The sequence below is a fragment of the Rana temporaria genome, chromosome 4 (assembly GCF_905171775.1).
Source record: "Rana temporaria chromosome 4, aRanTem1.1, whole genome shotgun sequence".
In the NCBI taxonomy this organism is placed as follows: Eukaryota; Metazoa; Chordata; class Amphibia; order Anura; family Ranidae; genus Rana; species Rana temporaria.
In genome coordinates, this window is record NC_053492.1 from 152,548,533 (window position 1) to 152,567,324 (window position 18,792).

General features: G+C 45.4%; 1 protein-coding gene across 1 annotated transcript in view; it reads right to left on the reverse strand.

Annotated features, from left to right (window-relative positions):
* Positions 1 to 18,792, reverse strand: part of GPR149 (G protein-coupled receptor 149) — an 88,997-nt gene that overhangs the window by 45,203 nt on the left and 25,002 nt on the right. The window contains exon 3 of the mRNA XM_040349215.1: positions 9,709 to 10,169. Coding sequence (XP_040205149.1) covers positions 9,709 to 10,169 — 461 coding nt within the window. The remainder of the gene's footprint in view (positions 1 to 9,708; positions 10,170 to 18,792) is intronic.

The following is an 18,792-nucleotide window of genomic DNA, read 5'->3' on the forward strand; positions in this document are numbered from 1 at the left end:
AGGATCAGACACCAGCAGGGAAGTCAGACGAAGCCAGGATCAGGAACCAGCAGGGAAGTCAGACAAAGCCAGGATCGGAACCAGAAGCAGCAGCAGTCTTAGAAGCATGTGAACACAGGAGGACCAAGCAAGGAACTGAAGCCACAGACCTCCTATATATATGAGCCAGGCATCCAGCTCCTCCCAGTGGGAAGGAGGAGCCGCAGGGTGGGAGGCTACAAGAGACCCAGAAACCAAGATGGCCGCCAGCACATGTCAAACGAAGGAGACAGGAGAGAGGTAAGACCATGACAGTACCTCCCCCTCAAGGGCCCCTCCTCCGCGGTGCAAAAAACGGTTTCTGAGGGAAGCGTGCGTGGAAGGCTCGGAGCAAGGCAGGAGCATGGACATCTGCGGAGGGAACCCAGGAACGCTCCTCTGGACCATAACCACGCCAGTGGACCAAAAACTGCACCCGACCGCGGACCAGGCGTGAGTCCAGGATATTGCTCACCTCATACTCCTCATGATTGCCCACTTGGACCGGACGAGGCCGAGGAACCGAGGAAGTGAAGCGATTGCACACCAGTGGCTTCAACAGGGAGACATGAAACACGTTGGAGATCCGCATGCCAGGAGGAAGCGCAAGGGCATAGGCTACCGGGTTTACCCTGCGAAGCACTCGGAAGGGACCAACAAAGCGAGGAGCCAGCTTGGGAGTGGGCACTCGAAGGTTGAGGTTGCGAGTGGACAACCATACACGGTCTCCGACCTGGTAAGAAGGAGCAGGCGCTCGTCTGCGATCAGCCTGGAGTCTCTGGCGCTGCGCAGAGACCTCAAGGGACTTCTGGATCTGTACCCAAGAGGCGCGTAGGACGGAAAGGTGATCCTCCACAGCCGGAATATCCTGGGGAGAGAATGCCTCCGGTAACACGGCAGGTTGGAACCCATAATTGGCCATGAAGGGAGACGTCCCAGAGGAAGAGTTCACCGCCGTGTTCCTGGCAAACTCAGCCCAAGGCAGGAGGTCAACCCAATTGTCCTGGTGATCGGAGACATAGCAACGAAGGAATTGCTCCAAGGCCTGGTTGGATCGTTCTGCGGCCCCATTGGACTGAGGGTGGTAGGCCGAGGAGAAGGAGAGATGAATCCCCAACTGGGAGCAAAAGGCGCGCCAGAACCTGGACACGAACTGACTCCCCCGATCCGACACTATCTCCTTGGGCAAACCGTGCAACCGGAAGACCTCCCAGGCAAAAATCGTGGCCAACTCTTGTGCAGAGGGTAACTTCTTGAGAGGAACACAGTGGCACATTTTGGAAAACCGATCCACAATCATGAGAATGACCGTATGGCCTCGGGATGCAGGGAGGTCCACAATGAAATCCATCCCCAGGTGTGACCATGGGCGCTCCCCGGTGGCTATGGGTTGCAGCAGGCCCAACGGAAGGTGCCGAGGGGACTTACTTTGGGCACAAACGGAGCATGCCGCTACATATGCGGCGATGTCGGAACGTAGGGAAGGCCACCAGAACAGACGTGAAACAGCCCAGGACAGCTGATTCTAACCAGGATGCCCCGCAGTCTTGGAGTTATGGTAGGTTCGCAACAACCGAGTGCGCAACTCCTCAGGCACAAAACATCTGCCGTTGGGTCTCCCAGAGGGAGCACCAGATTGAGCCGCCAAAATCTGCTCACCAAGGGGAGAGGTCAGGCTGGTGCGAATGGCGGCCAGGATCTGATTCGGAGGTATGACCGAAGTCGGTATAGATTCCTCCCTGGACAGCTCGGAGTACTGCCGTGATAAGGCATCCGCCCTGATGTTCTTGGAACCAGGTAGGTAGGAGACCACGTAATTAAAACGTGACAAGAACAGAGCCCATCTGGCCTGACGTGGTGTCAATCTCTTGGCCTCAGAAAGGTAGGTCAGATTCTTGTGGTCCGTCAGGATGAGAACCGGAACCACCGAGCCCTCGAGCAAGTGCCTCCATTCTTTGAGAGCCTGCACTATGGCCAATAACTCCCTGTCACCAATCTGATAGTTGCACTCCGCGGGTGACAGTTTCCGGGAGTAAAACCCACAAGGAAGCAGCGGACCCTCTGGTGTTCTACGCTGAGACAGAAGGGCGCCTACTCCCGTTTCAGACGCGTCCACCTCGAGGACAAAGGGCAACCCAGGGTTGGGATGAGACAGAATCGGAGCCGACACAAAGGCGGATTTTAGGGCCTCAAAAGCCCGGATGGCCTCAAACGGCCAGACCTGGGAATTACTGCCCTTCCTGGTCAGATCCGTGAGAGGCTTGGCCAGCATGGAGAAGTCCCTGATGAACTTCCGATAATAATTGGCGAAGCCCAAAAAGCGCTGCAAGGAACGAAGACCACTGGGCTGAGGCCACTGTAAGACAGCCGAAACCTTCTCAGGGTCCATGGAGAACCCCTCAGCGGAAATGATGTAACCTAAGAAGGTTACCTGGGATCGGTGAAATTCGCATTTCTCAAGCTTACCGAACAGCTTGTTCTCTCGTAACCGTTGCAACACTCGCTTGACATCCAGAATGTGGGCCTCCATGGATTCAGAGTATACCAAGATGTCATCCAAATAGACCACCACACACTGCTGCAACAGGTCACGGAAAACATCGTTGATGAATTCCTGAAAGACTGCGGGCGCATTGCACAACCCAAAGGGCATAACCATGGATTCATAATGACCGGTCCTGGTGTTAAACGCGGTCTTCCACTCATCGCCCGCCTTGATCCTTACCAGGTTATATGCCGCCCTCAGGTCGAGTTTGGTAAAGACCGTGGCCCCCTTAAGGCGATCGAACAGCTCGGAAATCAAGGGTATCGGGTAAGCGTTCTTGATCGTGATGCGATTAAGGCCCCTGTAATCGATGCAAGGCCTCAACTCACTGCCCTTCTTTTTCACAAAGAAAAATCCAGCCCCTGCCGGGGACGAGGATTTGCAAATGTGACCACGGGACAGCACCTCCATCACGTACTCCTCCATGGCCTCATTCTCCGCAACCGACAGTGGATAGACCCTGCCGCGAGGAGGAACGGCACCAGGTTGTAACTCTATGGCACAATCGTATGGGCGGTGCGGAGGTAGGGCAACTGCGCGCACCTTATCGAATACATCCCGGTACTCCTCGTATTCAGGAGGCAACAGAGAGTCCGAGGAAGTACACAGCAACTTGACAGGCCCATGGATGCAACTAGCCCCACACTGTGGTGACCATGAGAGGATCTCGGCCGATCTCCAGTCGAAAGTCGGATTATGCTTCTGGAGCCAGGGGTACCCCAAGACCACCGAGTAGTGTGGAGACGAAATAACCTGGAAGCAGACCGACTCTCTGTGAACGGCACCAATGGCTATCCCCACTGGAAGGGTCTCATGAGTCACGTGTGACGGCTGGAGGGGTCTACCGTCTATCGCCTCTAGAGCCAGCGGGGAACCTCGAGCCTGCAGAGGAATGGAATTGGCGGCAGCGAACTCACTATCAATGAAAAAACCACCAGCACCAGAGTCCACCAACGCCTGGGTCGTCACCGAGCCCCCGACCCAGGAGAGGACAACAGTGATCAGTGGTTTATCAACACGGGAAACCGGGGACGAGGAGACTCCACCCAAGATCTGCCCCCGACAGGATCTCAGGTGCGAGCGTTTCCCGGACGGTTCGGACATGCCAACCGAAAATGCCCACCGAGACCACAGTACATGCATCGGCCCTCGCGTCTCCGGAGTACCCTCTCCCCCTCGGACAGGCGAGCAAACCCCAGCTGCATGGGTTCACCCCCAGACAAGTCAACCCCAGGAGGCGTGGGAGGAGAGGGAGGCACGGGTGGGACAGCAAGCGTAGGCGTCAAACTGTTAGGAGGCCTCCGCAGGCTCTCCTTAAAGGAAGGTCTCTCCCTGAGTCTGGTGTCAATCAAAATCAGGAAAGAAATAAGAGCCTCGAGCTCTGGTAGGTCCTTAGCTGCAACCTCATCCTTCAAGGCATCCGAGAGACCATGAGAGAAAGCAGCGACCAGAGCCTCATTATTCCAGCCCACCTCTGCTGCCAGGGTACGAAACTCAATGGCGTATTCGGCTACGGATTGTGAACCCTGTCTGACGGACATAAGGAGCTTCGCAGCAGAGGCGGCGCGAGCCGGCACATCGAATACCTTCCGAAGAGAAGCAACAAAACCGGAAAACTCGGCAACCACCGGATTGTTGTTCTCCCATAAAGGGCTGGCCCAGGCCAAGGCCTTGTCCGAGAGCAGCGAGATCAAGAAGCCCACCTTTGATCTCTCAGTGGGAAAGGCATGTGGCAGCAACTCGAAATAAATGCCCACTTGGTTAAGGAAACCTCGGCACTGAGTTGGCTCTCCCCCAAATCGCTGTGGAAGGGGGGCAGAACCGGTCATACCCCGAAACACCGCAGGCGCAACAACAGGTGTCGGGGTAGACTCTGGCGCAACAACCGGAGCGGCAGTAGGAGCGGGCCCAGGAGCAACAACCGACCCATCGGCACCGGGAGCGAAATGAGCCGTGCGTTCAAGCAGGGTTTGCAACGCCACGGCGAACTGACCCAACAGGTGATCCTGCTGATCAAGTCTGGCAACCAGCGTGGGTAGCGAGGATGGCCCTGTACCGTCAAAATTCATGGCTTGGTCCTAATGTTACGGAACCATGAACCAGACGTACAACAAGAGATAAGTGAAAATAAGAAGGCTTTATTGAAAATCAAGCTGTAAAGCAAAAGTCCAAACGGATGGTGAAACCGAAGCAGAGTCTCGCGAAGCCAGAGGTCAGGAACCAGAAGGGTAGTCAGACGAAGCCAGGATCAGGAACCAGCGGGGAAGTCAGACGAAGCCAGGATCAGACACCAGCAGGGAAGTCAGACGAAGCCAGGATCAGGAACCAGCAGGGAAGTCAGACAAAGCCAGGATCGGAACCAGAAGCAGCAGCAGTCTTAGAAGCATGTGAACACAGGAGGACCAAGCAAGGAACTGAAGCCACAGACCTCCTATATATATGAGCCAGGCATCCAGCTCCTCCCAGTGGGAAGGAGGAGCCGCAGGGTGGGAGGCTACAAGAGACCCAGAAACCAAGATGGCCGCCAGCACATGTCAAACGAAGGAGACAGGAGAGAGGTAAGACCATGACACTTGTGAAGCCGCCGAGGATCTTGGCGTTCCAAGTTTCCCCATTGACTAACGAGGAAATAGAGAACATGTTCTCTATTTGGCTCGACAAGTTCCTCATCGGTTTCCTCGGCCAAAAGTGTACATACGACCGGGTTTCTCGGCAGAATACGGCTCCGATCGAGTTTCTGGCTGAATTCTGCCAAGAAACTCGGTCGTGTGTACGGGGCCTAAGAGAGGGAAGGAGACAGCAGTATGGGTCATCTGCTACAGAAAACCTCTGACACTCCCAGAGGTGTCAGAGGTTGAAGAAAATTAAATGCTGTTTAGGTAACATGTGTATGGGTGTTTAACCACTTAAGGACCGCTTCCTGCACATATACGTCGGCAGAATGGCATGGCTGGGCACAGGCACATACCTGTATGTCGCCTTTAAGAGCCCAGTCATTTCCACTTTGCTGTTCAATTATTTCTAGCCTATTCCTATTAATCGGATTAATTTTGAAGCTTGTAAACGTACTTTGTAAAGATCCCCGCACATTTACTGTCCTGAATTATGTGACTCATATTAACTACTATGCCATGTGAGTATGCACTGCTAATTCACTCAGCCTACCTTCTGAACTACAGAGGTGCTAAGAGGAGGAGTTTCAGGAGGCGGAGTCAGTACAGGAATCACTGCTTGCAAGCATCACAGTACCATGGGATATGGAGTCCCAACGATTACTGTTTGTATTGTTATTACAATGCTGATGTTATAAAGTGAAAGTGTATGCTCTGAATATAGAACTCTTTTGAAAGTGAACTGTGTTTTGAAAGCCATTTTTTCAGGTTTAGGATAAAGTATGGACTGGTTAAACTCATGTTACTTTTTTTTTATCTTTTGGTGTCTTTGTCCCATTGGGGAGAGTTTTCCTAAATTCCTGAAACAGATATACAATAGAGAATGAAACGACATCTCTTTCTAAGATCAAATATTTTCTTAGACTGTTGCCAACCTAAAATGTGTCTCCAAGATTTTTACTTCACCTCCCATTGTGGTGACCAGAAAATGTGCATTTATAGCTTAAAGTGGGAGTTCACCCGAAAAAAATTTTTTAACATTAATTTGATGCTCATTTTGTCAAGGGGAATTGGGTGTTTTTTTTTAAATCGAAGCAGTACTTACCGTTTTAGAGATAGATCTTCTCCGCCGCTTCTGGGTATGGTCTTCGGGACTGGGTGTTCCTATTTGATTGACAGGCTTCCGACAGGCTTCCGACGGTCGCATACATCGCGTCACGAGTAGCCGAAAGAAGCCGAACGTCGGTGCGGCTCTATACGGCACCTGCGCACCGACGTTCGGCTACTTTCGGAAAATCGTGACGCGATGTATGCGACCGTCGGAAGCCTGTCGGAAGCCTGTCAATCAAATAGGAACGCCCAGTCCCGCAGCCCATACCCGGAAGCGGCGGAGAAGATCGCTCTCTAAAACGGTAAGTACTGCTTTGATTTAAAAAAAACTACTCGATTCCCCTTGACAAAATGAGCATCAATCTAATGTTAAAAATGTAGTTTTCGGGTGAACCTCCACTTTAACTAGTTCAGACATACTTCAAGGTAATATTTCAAATCTCAAGCCAATTTACATAGTGCTAAAAATGACTATATCTACAACTCATGATACATTAGTGTGATGGTCAGTAGGAAAAATGCTCCTTACACATTGGGAAGAATTACCCCCTTACAGATAGATAAAAAGATGAGGTGTCAGTGGGAACTTATCTGAGAGACAGTGATTTCTCATTGCTCAAGAAACCTCCAGCAACCTCTGGAGGAAGCTTATCAGGGGTCAAGTCCTGGGGAAAAAAGTGTGGGAACTCCCACCCAAGATCCACTCCCCCACCAAAAAAAAAATGATACGCTCATATGCATAATTACTAAACCACATGTTTTTTTTATTTTTTTCAATCCACTGTACCTTAGTAATCCTTTGTTACTGGCTGCTTCCTGTATATGGATTCTTCGGGTAGTGTGCGGGTATTCCGTCACTTCCTCGATGCCGCAATGTCTCCTGGGAGCTTTTGTCATTGTTCCCAGGAGACATTGCGGAGGTCTGCCTTTAAAGCAAGTTCTTTCTAAATCCTGCGATAACTTGCGGCAGACCTCCAGAAATGTCTCCTGGGAACAATGACAAAAGCTCCCAGGAGACATTGCGGCATCGAGGAAGTGACGGAATACCTGCACACTACCCGATAAATCCATATACAGGAAGCAGCCAGTAACATAAAGGATTACTAAGGTTCGCCTGCCCCTGACAGTGACTCGAGCTGGGCATCGCCACTTAGTGAAGGATTGGCTCGGGCGGCTCGGCTGCTCTTGGCTGCTCTAGTCCTGCAAAGGGAACTGAGTTCCTGCTGTGAAAAAAGTGCAGGAACTTCGTTCCCACGCGTTCCCACAGGACTTGAGCCCTGAAGCTTATGGTTCCACAGATCTCTGGTTGAGAAACCCTGATCTAGTTTGTAAATATGTTGTTTCCTTATGCTTGTATAGACATCTGAATGATCTATTGCAGGGGTGCCTAACCAGTGGCCCGAGGGCCACATGTGGCCCGTGGAGGCCTCTGATGTGGCGCCCGACCTCCTGCTCTGGGATGGAATAGAATAGAATACTGTTATTAAAGGTCAGTTTATTACTAAAATCAGTGTATATACAGTATGGGCATATCTGTTCTGCAGTGGTTACTGGGCTGCTTTCAAACGGATCTGCAGGTGCAGAGCAGTTTACTTGCGGGTTACCTGCACTGAGCCATAGACTTCTGTTATTACCTGCGAATTTGGTGAGCTTTCTGAAAATACACCACACCTGCAGAATATAATAGAAGTCTATTGCAAAGTGCAGGAAAGCCAAAGGTACACTGCGTTGCACCAACGGTGCAGGTAAATCAGTGTGAAAGCAGCCTTGGGCCCCTTTCACATGGTCAGTCTGACAGCCTGACCAATTAGACCCTCCATTTACTTCTAAGCAGTGGCAGAAATAAACAAACTTGTGTCCTACCTTCGATTCGATCCGCAAAAAAGAAAAAAAAAGTATAGTGGGCTGTGTCCATGTCCGCTTTGCATATGACATCCACCGCTCCGCTCATTGTGGCCCGCGACTGGTTACCAAGTCGTTTAAATGGCCCTCGCTCTTCAAAAGGTTGGACACCCCTGATCTATTGCGTGATCCCTAGAAATGTTCAAATTGTGTATGTTTTCAAAAGAAATGTTGGCTGTAAATGTAGATATGTAAGCATAATGGTGATAATTGGAGACAGCTGTAGTTAAAGTATATGTAATCCCAATTACTAAAATATCATTCAATTTTGACATGTTAATATAGTTTCAAAACTCATATAAAATCATTTTGAATCTGAAGTACAGAAGTTTAAGCCTGGTCTGAAGTTTTTGCAAAGGGATGCATGTTGGTTCTGTCGTATCTAAAGAACCAGGGTCTGGAAAGCACAAAGAGGTATGAAGCTACACCACTACATAAAGGGTTATTCCCTAAATAGCTTCCTTTACCTTAGTGCAGTCCTCCTTCACTTACCTCATCCTTCCATTTTGCTTTTAAATGTCCTCATTTCTTCTGAGAAATCCTCACTTCCTGTTCTTCTGTCTGTAACTACACACAGTAATGTGACACTTTCTCCCTGGTGTGGAGAAAGCCTCTTGAGGGGGCGAGCAGGAGTGTCAGAACTCCCACTAACACACAGCTCCTTTCTCTATCTGCAAAGTAGATAGCGTCCTGACCCTCCTGCTCGCCCCCTCAAGAGGCTTTCTTCACGCCAGGGAGAAAGCCTTGCATTACTGTGTGTAGTTACAGACAGAAGAACAGGAAGTGAGGATTTCTCAGAAGAAATAAGGACATTTAAAAGCAAAATGGAAGGATGAGGCAAGTGAAGGAGGACTGCACTAAGGTAATGGAAGCTATTTAGGGATTTTTTTTTTTTGTTACCTTTACAACCCCTTTAACTGGCCAAGACAAGGAGAAGGAGTGTAGTTCCTAAGAGTAACCAAGTACAAGTTCCAGGCAAGCAACCAGTTGTTGGGTGTAGTACCTTGTAAAGTGAAAGTAAAGGAGGTAATATGACCATGCATGAGGTCCAGGCTATGTGCTCTGCAGGACCACATATTGTTACTGGGAGTGAGGTTACAGAGGTACGCTGGACTGGAGTAGTGGGGCAGGCACAGCATGTCCCTCCTAATGCAACTAATGATACAATGCGTATCAGTGTATAGTAATTTTGCATTAGGAGGGTCATGCTGAACCTGCCCCACTTTACCAGTCTAGCATACCTATGTAACCTCACTCCCAGTAACAGAATACAGATACAGTGTGTAGTGACATGGGTCAGTTCTTTTTTAGAGGACTCTATTGTATTTTTACTGCATTTTTCCAAGCATTGATGAGTGCACTCCACTTGAAAGGTGTGCATGATGAAGATGGCCCCACCTAGATGTGCAACAAACCTGACTTCTTCTCTTCAATGAAAACTGTGATTATTAAACCCACTGGACTGAATAGTTATAACCATTATCAAGTAAATGCATCATCTTTGTGTTCGAGCAGTATTACCTGTCGAGGTGTCCTTTCAGATTTGCTTCTGCACCACTCCCAGTCTGTAAGTTCTGGCTTGCGACTTTCCTCATGTGAAAGCCTCCTCTCTTGGCCTTCATAGAACACAGACTTGTCAACATTTCTAATATCTTCCCTTTTGAAGACACCAATTTTCTCAGAAAGCAGACGACCGATGGCCTTGTCTTTTCCTTGGTCAGATTTTGTCTCTGGGTTGAGGTTTCTAAGCGTACCAATGTCTTTCATCATGGAGCTGTCCTGTAGATCTATAGTGCTGAAATCCAGCACAGCCGAATTAAGGATTCTGTCACAGCCGGGGTCATTTGTGTTGTCACATTCATAATTGATCAAATTATGGTAGGATATGGAATTTTCTGCAGTCTCGTGATTATCCTGGGATATCTTGTAAATCCCATAGCCTTTATTGAACGATAAATTGAAATCAAATCCTCTTCTCTTAACTGGGAAACAAAAGATAAAGATAACAAACATGTCAATAACATTTTTTTTTTTTTTACATGCTTACAGGACAACGTTAAGCTAATGCCTGAACATACAATGCACATAGTAAATATGTTTTAGATTTCCTGTGTGCTAGAGCTGTATTTTTGTATTTATTTTTTACTAATACACAAAGGGGTTGATTTACTAAAACTGGAGAGTACAAAATCTGGGGTAGCTGTGCATGGTAGCCAATCAGCTCGTTAAAGGGTCACTAAAGGAAAAATTATTTTTTGCTGAAATGACTGTTTACAGGGTATAGAGACATAATAGTTTACTGATTCCTTTTAAAAATGATTAAAAATAGATAAAAAACAATCATATAATGTGCCTGCAGTTTAGTTTCGTTTTTGCTGTTGTTTCTTGGTTCTCTGATGTAAAGAGCCAATAGAGGGCAGCGATGCTTTGTCTAAAACCCCTCAGCACCAATCCAGTTTAGTTTTACAAACAGTAATCACACCTCCTTGATTAGTGACCACAGTGACAAATCTCCCAGTACTGTGGTGATCAGGAAACAGACAACCAGGAAGTGTCCAGAACAGAGAGGAATTACAGCAACATCAAAGCAAAAACGAACAATGAGGACATGAAACCAGGACTGCAGTAAGGTAAAGGAAGCTATTTAGCTAAAAACATTTTTTCCTTTAGTGACCCTTTAAGTTAAAGTGTTACTAAACCCACAACAGTAAAATCAGTCTGTATATTCAGTAAAGCATGCTTGTTATACTCACTGTGGAACCTAAGGGGTAAATCATCCACATTTTGTAAAACAACTGTTTGACCCTGTCTTCTCTGTTCCTCCCCTTCTTCCACAGTCCCCAAACCATCTCCTGATAGAACAGAGCATTGAGGACAAGCTGCACATGCTCAGTTTTGTGTGTATGGCTTGAGAGTTTTTTTTGGGAGAGTGCATGTTATCAGCAAAGGGGCAATCCGCACTCTCCAGACTGAGGGTCAGGGGTCATACAGCCTCATAGGACAGTTAGAGGCAAATGAAAAACTTATCCTACAAGCTTTAACCAGACACTTATAGAAGTCATAAGACTGCTACATATGCTGCTGATGAGAAAAGGTATTTAGCAGTTTATAGTTACTAATATAATTGCATTTCCATGTTCTGTGTACTGTGGGAGACCAGATATAGTGACTGCAGGGTGCTGGGTTAAATAACACCTTAAGCTTTGACAAAAAAAAACATGAAAACTGATTGATTTTTGTACAGAGCTGCACCATATTTTACACTCTCCAGTTTTAGTAAATCAACCCCAAAGTGTCCATCATCCAGAAAGGTTTATGTGCACACAACATGCTTTCTGTGTCAGTAACATTTGGAGCCATAGTTTACTATTTGGTTCAGGGGGCAGTAAAAATAGGAACTTGAACACCAGTTTTACCACCCTTCTTACGCTGCAAGATAATGTTGAACAAATATGGCAAAAAATATACCTGCTGCTGTGCTCAACGGGTGGCAGTGTACCCTACCGATTGCACCCCTTTCAAGTGAACGGGGCTTATCTGCAATGTAAACACTAGGCTCGCAATTGCGGCATGGTATTCCCATTCAAAAAGACCATTCAGCTGCCAAAAGGCATTCTGAAGGTGATAGTATTGCCTCCTGAATGCCTGTCTGTTGTTCCTGTAATGCTTTGTGAAAAGCAATCCAACGTAGATTGGTTTTCGCAGACCAATGTAAACAAGCCTTTATTCTGCATGAGTTTTTCAACATGCGGCACAAACTCCTTGCTGACTCTGTATTGTAACTGCTGTTGCCATGGGCAGAATATCACATATTATACAGGAAAAATAAATCTCGCGCCAAATGAATTACACTAAATTATATACTTGATAAATCAAGTGACTAACTGAGTGAAGCTGCTCCCAAATAAAATCAGGTGACTGACTTGCATATATTGTATAGTGAGGTGAGGGGCGCTATATCAAAATAGTGGATGCGTGTCACAATGTGCGTTTGAGTAGTACACAGTGTAACTGTGTACCCAAATCTATGTGAAAAACCAAACAGATTATAGTCTAAACTCTATAAGTACAATAGTGCCAAATGCCGTGGAAAATAAATAAAATATAAAAAAAAAAATTTTTTTTTTTTTTTTATTTTATTTATTTTCCACGGCATTTGGCACTATTGTACTTATAGAGTTTAGACTATAATCTGTTTGGTTTTTCACATAGATTTGGGTACACAGTTACACTGTGTACTACTCAAACGCACATTGTGACACGCATCCACTATTTTGATATAGCGCCCCTCACCTCACTATAGAATATCACATATACTATAAAAAAGGGTATATGTGATAGCACAATACTCTGCAGTTTAGCAGCTTTTGTTCAGGCTGTAAAAAAGTACAGATATAATCTGCCTTGCGTAAACATTGTTCTGTCAAGGTTGCCTAACTATGCGCATGCATCTTGCTCTTTACTGAGAACAATTACGGTACTTTAGAGAAAAACATAATAGGGATCCATCCTTATTGCAGTTTTGTAGTATAGACTTGTATTCTTGTCTTGGAATGGCTCCAATAGTGAGGGACTTGTCCCAGAGAGACAAAATGGATATTTTTTATGAAATGTCTTACACCGCATGGTTTGAATATAGAGCTGTATTAATTAAGCCATCATTTTTTAGTTTTTGGATTTGGTTAATATTCATTATTATTGTTTTAATATTGTTTTATATGGCTCCGGTATTTTGGTCAAATGTACCACTGTAATTGGTTTGATGTCATTATGATCAATTAACCTATGTAACTTACAGATTTTACCATTATGAAATTATATTAAGTGATTTTTAATTATAATGATGATTTTTTTTATTTCATATATTTGAGATAATGGTTTTTATTGAGTTGCATTGATATTTATGCAGCATGTATGAATGTATACGTGGCGGATGCTAGATATATCATTCCCACTGGGACATCGGGTGGGTTGAGTTTTGGAATCATGATATTTGCATAAGTGGGAGTACTTAAATGAGGTTGCCGTGCCGTACAGCCAATCCTGCTGTACGGCAATCGGAAGTAAAGATAGCGCACCACCGGAAGTGACGTTCCAAGTGATTTTTGGATAAGGAAGTTTGGCGAAATTTCAAAGTGCTCGCCGCGACGTGATATTTCTGGCATCATACATGATACGCATGCGATACTTTTATTGCCTTCTGGTAAGTGCACTACCATTAGGCTGGTGATGTAATGCTATATTTAAATAAACTTTTATATACAGTATCACACTATCTGGAGTTTATTTTCTGGACATATTATGACTTTTCTTGGACCTTTATCTGATGGGATGTCATTTAACCTTGAGGGATGACTGCTTTTTTTGCCAAAACACGAGAGTGTGAAGCAATACTAGTTGGTGAGTGTACATCTGACTGGGAAAGCGGTGGCACATTTACTCACATGGTGTGGTGACAGTTGGAAGCTCAGCAACAAAGTGTTGGATTAGGAAGTATAACACACACTTTTTTCCTGAAAACAGAGGGTAAACAGTGTTATATGCCGATATCATGTTTTACCAATAGGGGGCGGGGATCGGGCAGTCCGCCCCAGGAGCCACCCATTGGGGGGGGGGTGTCAGGCTGGCTGTCCCGCATCCCCTGGTCCTGGAACACTGCTCCCTGCAAAAAAAAGTCACTTGCCAGCCCCTTCTACACCGCTTCTCCTGTGTCAGTGTCATTGGAAAACGAAGCTTATAAATATCTTTATAGCTCAAGTTTTTTATGGCTTCTCTCCTCCTCCTCCGAGTGTACCTTTGATTGGAGGAGGAGAGCAGTCACATGACCTACTGTGTAACATCCGAGGAGAGTAGTCATGTGACCAGGTCAGTGAAAAAAATGAGCTATTGAGGTAGATAGAAGCTTCAGTTTGTAATAGGAGTGACACAGGAGGAACAGTGTGGAAGGGGCTGACAGTATTTTTTTTTTTACTTAACTGTAGAGAATGCTGGCAGCACTGTTCCAGGAGACTGGGGGTCTCATGGGAGTGCAGTGTGACTGTGTACTGGATGGGGGGATGTATAATGGATGGGGGCTGTATAATGGATGGGGGGGATGTATAATGGATGGGGGGATGTGTACTGGATGGAGGGGGGGGATTTATAATGGATGGGGAGGCTGTGTACTGGATGGGGGGATGTATAGTGGATGTGGGGGAATGTATAGTGGATGGGGGGCTGTGTACTGGATAGGGGGATGTGTACTGGATGAGGGGCTGTGTACTGGATGGGGGGGATGTATAATGGACAGGGGCTGTTTACTGGGGAGGGGGGCTGTATAATGGATGGGGGATGTAGAATGGATAGGGGGGATGTGTACTGGATGGGGGGGGGTGTATAATGGATGGGGGGGCTGTGTACTGGGGAGGGGGCTGTGAAAGTTGTTTTTCCTTAAACTCCCCTCCTAAAATTAGGATGCCTGTTTCCATCTCCTTCCCTTTACTTAGAAGTTAGAACCCACAAACATTATATATATTTTTTATTCTAACACCCTAGAGAATACAATGGCAGTTGTTGCAATACTTTCTGTCACGCCGAGAGCCTTGACCGGGGCCTGCAGCTTACACATACATTTGCAAATGCGTGCAACTAAACCTCTGTTTTTAACACAAACTGTTAGACAGGTGAATTTAGTTGGTTTCTGATTGGTCGGTAAGTTTGAGCCTGCCTATTCCATGTTTTTCTGTCACACCGTATTTGCGCAGTGGTCTTACAAGCGCAAATTTTTTGGAAAAAAATACTTTTTTTAATACAAAAATAAAACAACAGTAAAATTAGCCCAATTTATTTTATATTGTGAAAGATAATGTAACGCCGAGTAAATTGATACCTAACATGTCACGCTTCAAAATTGCGCCCACTCGTGGAATGGCGACAACATTTTACCCTTTAAAATCTCCATAGGCAAAGTTTAAAAAATTCTACAGGTTGCATGTTTTGAGTAAGGCCCCATACACACGATAGAATCCATCCGCAGATAAATCCCAGCAAATGGGTTTCTGCGGATAGATCCTATGGTGTGTACACGCCAGCGGATCTGTTTCCGCAGAGAAATCTCCTCTGGGATGGATTCCAGCAGATCGGATATTTGCTGACATGCACAACAAATCCATCTGCTGGAATCCATTCCAACGGATGGATCCGCTCATCTGTACAGACTTACCGGATCCATCCGTCCAAAGGGATTCCCCGCACGCGTCGTAATGATTTGACGCATGCGTGGAATTCCTTATATGACAGCGTCGCGCCGTCGCCGCGTCATAATCGCGGCGACGGCGCGACACGTCATCGCCAGAGGATTTCCGCGCGGATTTCAATGCGATGGTGTGTACACTCCATCGCATAGAAATCTGCGGAAATCTTTGAGAGGATTTATCCGTGGAAACGGTCCGCTGGACCGTATCCGCGGATAAATTCTCTCGTGTGTATGGGGCCTAACAGAGGAGGCCTAGGGCTAGAATTATTGCTCTCGCTCTACCAATCGCAGTAATACCTCACATGTGTGGTTTAAACACTGCTTTCATATGCGGGCGCTACTCACGTATAGGCTCGCTTCTGCACGCAAGCTCGGCGGGACGGGGCGTGTTCCTGGCTCATAACTTTTTTAGCTGGCTCCTAGATTCCAAGCAAATTTGTCAAGCACTGTATATATTTATATACAGTATGCACTTTCATATTTAAGTGGATATGGAAATGCCTGCTATCACTGAGATTGATCATGTAAGGGCTTCACCAGTACCTATGCAGATTCTTCCTCAACATAGTAAAGCTACATAGCTGGCAGATATTTAGTACAACTCATCTTATTAGGGGTTTACAGAATTAAAATATACTAATAATTGCTATGATGTCCTATAGTCACAGATTCCTATGGCATGATTTTTAGGGTTTTTATTTTTTTTACATCGCTTGCTGTTTCACATAAGGCACACATGGGCTGACACAAGACATCATATGTGAGTAGAGACATTTAGCATGCTGAAATTGGGATAAGTGTTTCTATATATAAATGTTAATGTAATTGTTATATTTTCCTCAGATATGCCTTCCATATGTTTCTGATGAAGCAGGCTTATGGCTGTCTGTGAAACACGTAAAAAAACTACCACTATCCACTTGTAACCTTTGTTAAATCTTGGAAGACTTGGAAGACAGACCCAAAATAAAATAGTGATTGCTTACATGGTGGTATATATGTGACGTTTGAAAGCACTGTGCGTTTGCACTCTACATGAGAACATGTATTTTAAATGTTGAATTGTATATGTATAATAAAATTGAGCTTTTTCTAAAAAAAAAAACATTTTTTTTCTATTGTTGTCACCTAAAAAGCACCCCATAATTTATTATCTGTATTTCTACAAATGTATGGTGTCCTTAGCTTTGGACCATGATTACTTAAACGTTATATTTTAGGGAAAACAAAAAAAAGCAAATGTCAAGTGAATTTATGCATCTACATTAACATTATTGCAATGAGGTAATATAAAAAACAGGACTGCCCCTTCACTTTATGTCTCAGACATGATATGACATCAGAAGGAGACAAAATGCACTCAATGTTCTCACCATGAATTTAGCTTTTGAAATGAATCTCTTAGCCAAAGGTCTTGTTTTCCATGTTCATACATAAATCTCTTGATTAATTGCTTTACAGTGTAAAGTGTACTGCACTGTAATTATTCCAGTAACATGATAATTATAGGCTGACCAGGGTGCATGTTAATTTCTCTTTTCTTAGGAAACTGATAGTAATAACCTTTTAAAGCATAAGATCTTATCCTTGGAGGTCATTTATTCTTCAGAACTGTGAACTTTCTGCTCTAATATATAAATAATTAAGTTAATTGATTTTTTTCAGCCCAATGTTGTTTTATGTCAGGAAACATATTTTAAAGTGAATCCATACTTTGCAAACACTGGTGAAAGTAGTAGGTTTAGTTTAGATAAAGGACTTTTAAAACAGAAGCAGCTTGGGCTATGGACTTTCAAATACAGGCAATCCCCGGGTTAAAAAACAAGATAGGGACTGTAGGTTTGTTCTTAACCACTTAAGCACCGCCCAATGTCATTATACGGCGGCACTTTGAAGTGGAATAACATTGTTATGGCAGCAGCTAGCTTGTTCTTCCACTTCTTCAGCGGGCTTAGTGGCGGATTCGGCGCAAGATCACTTTTATCGGTGGCGCGAGAGGGGCAACCCCTCCCGCCGCTATACGGTGCCCTCCGTTGCTTATTGGAGCTGCCGTCAGTGGTGGAGTTGATCGTGTCCTCTCCCCTGCTTGGCATGGAGCTGTGTGAGGGGAAGATGACCTCGCGCTTGGCTCAATACAATTGTGGGGCGGAAGCAACGTCAAAACTTCACTTTCACCCATAGCTCTTAACACTAGCTTACCGCCCACCATCATATGACGGCGGGACGATAAGCTTCTCGTTCTGGAAGGACGTCATATGACCCCCTCGCCTTCCCGAGCCACTAGGGACATGCGTGCACACCGGCCGCGTCACTGGGGACTCGATGCACGTGCTTGGCGGCCGCGATTTCCGCTGGCCACCCACGATTGCCCAGTAACTGAGCAGGACCGTGGATCTGTGTGTGTAAACACACAGATCCATGTCCATTCAGAGAGAGGAGACCGATGGTGTGTCCCTTGTACATAGGAACACCGATCGGTCACCTCCCCCAGTCAGTCCCCTCCCCCTACAGTTATAGTCACTCCCAGGGTACACATTTAACCCCTTGATCACCCCCCTGGTGTTAACCCCTCCCTGACAGTCACATTTACACAGTAATTAGTGCATATTTATAGCACTGGTCGCTGTATAAATGTGAATGGTCCCAAAATAGTGTCAAAAGTGTCTGATATGTCCGCCAATCAATATATGCATATTGCGATTTTTTTTTTTACCAAAAATATGTAGAAGAATATGTATCGGCCAAAACTGAGGAAAAAATTATATTTTTTATATATTTTTGGGGGATATTTATTATAGCAAAAAGTAAAAAATATTACTATTCTTGACGCTATTCTTTTGTTTATAGCGCAAAAAATAAAAACCACAGAGGTGATCAAATACCATCAAAATAAAGCTCTATTTGTGGGGAAAATAATGGGTACAGTGTTGCATGACCGCGCAATTGTCATTTAAATTGTGACAGCGCTGAAAGCTGAAAAATGGCTTGGGCAGGAAAAGGGTGAAAGTGCCCTGTATTGAGGTGGTTAAAGGGACATTTTTTTTTTTCAAACGACTTTGTGTAAATATGAGATCTGAGGTCTTTTTGACATGCTTTTTTTCTATTACAAGGGATGTTTACATTCCTTGCCATAGGAATAAAAGTGACACCATTTTTCTTTTTTCTTTTTTTTGTTTAAGAACAGTGTAAAAACAAAAAATTCAAAATTAAATAAAGAAGATTTTTTTTTAACTCACCCTATCCCGCTGAGCTCTTGTGCAGAAGCGAACGCATACATGAGTAGCGCCTGCATATGAAAACAATGTTCAAACCACACATGTGAGGTATCTCAATGACCATTTGAGGAAGAGCAATAATTTTAGCCCCTCCTC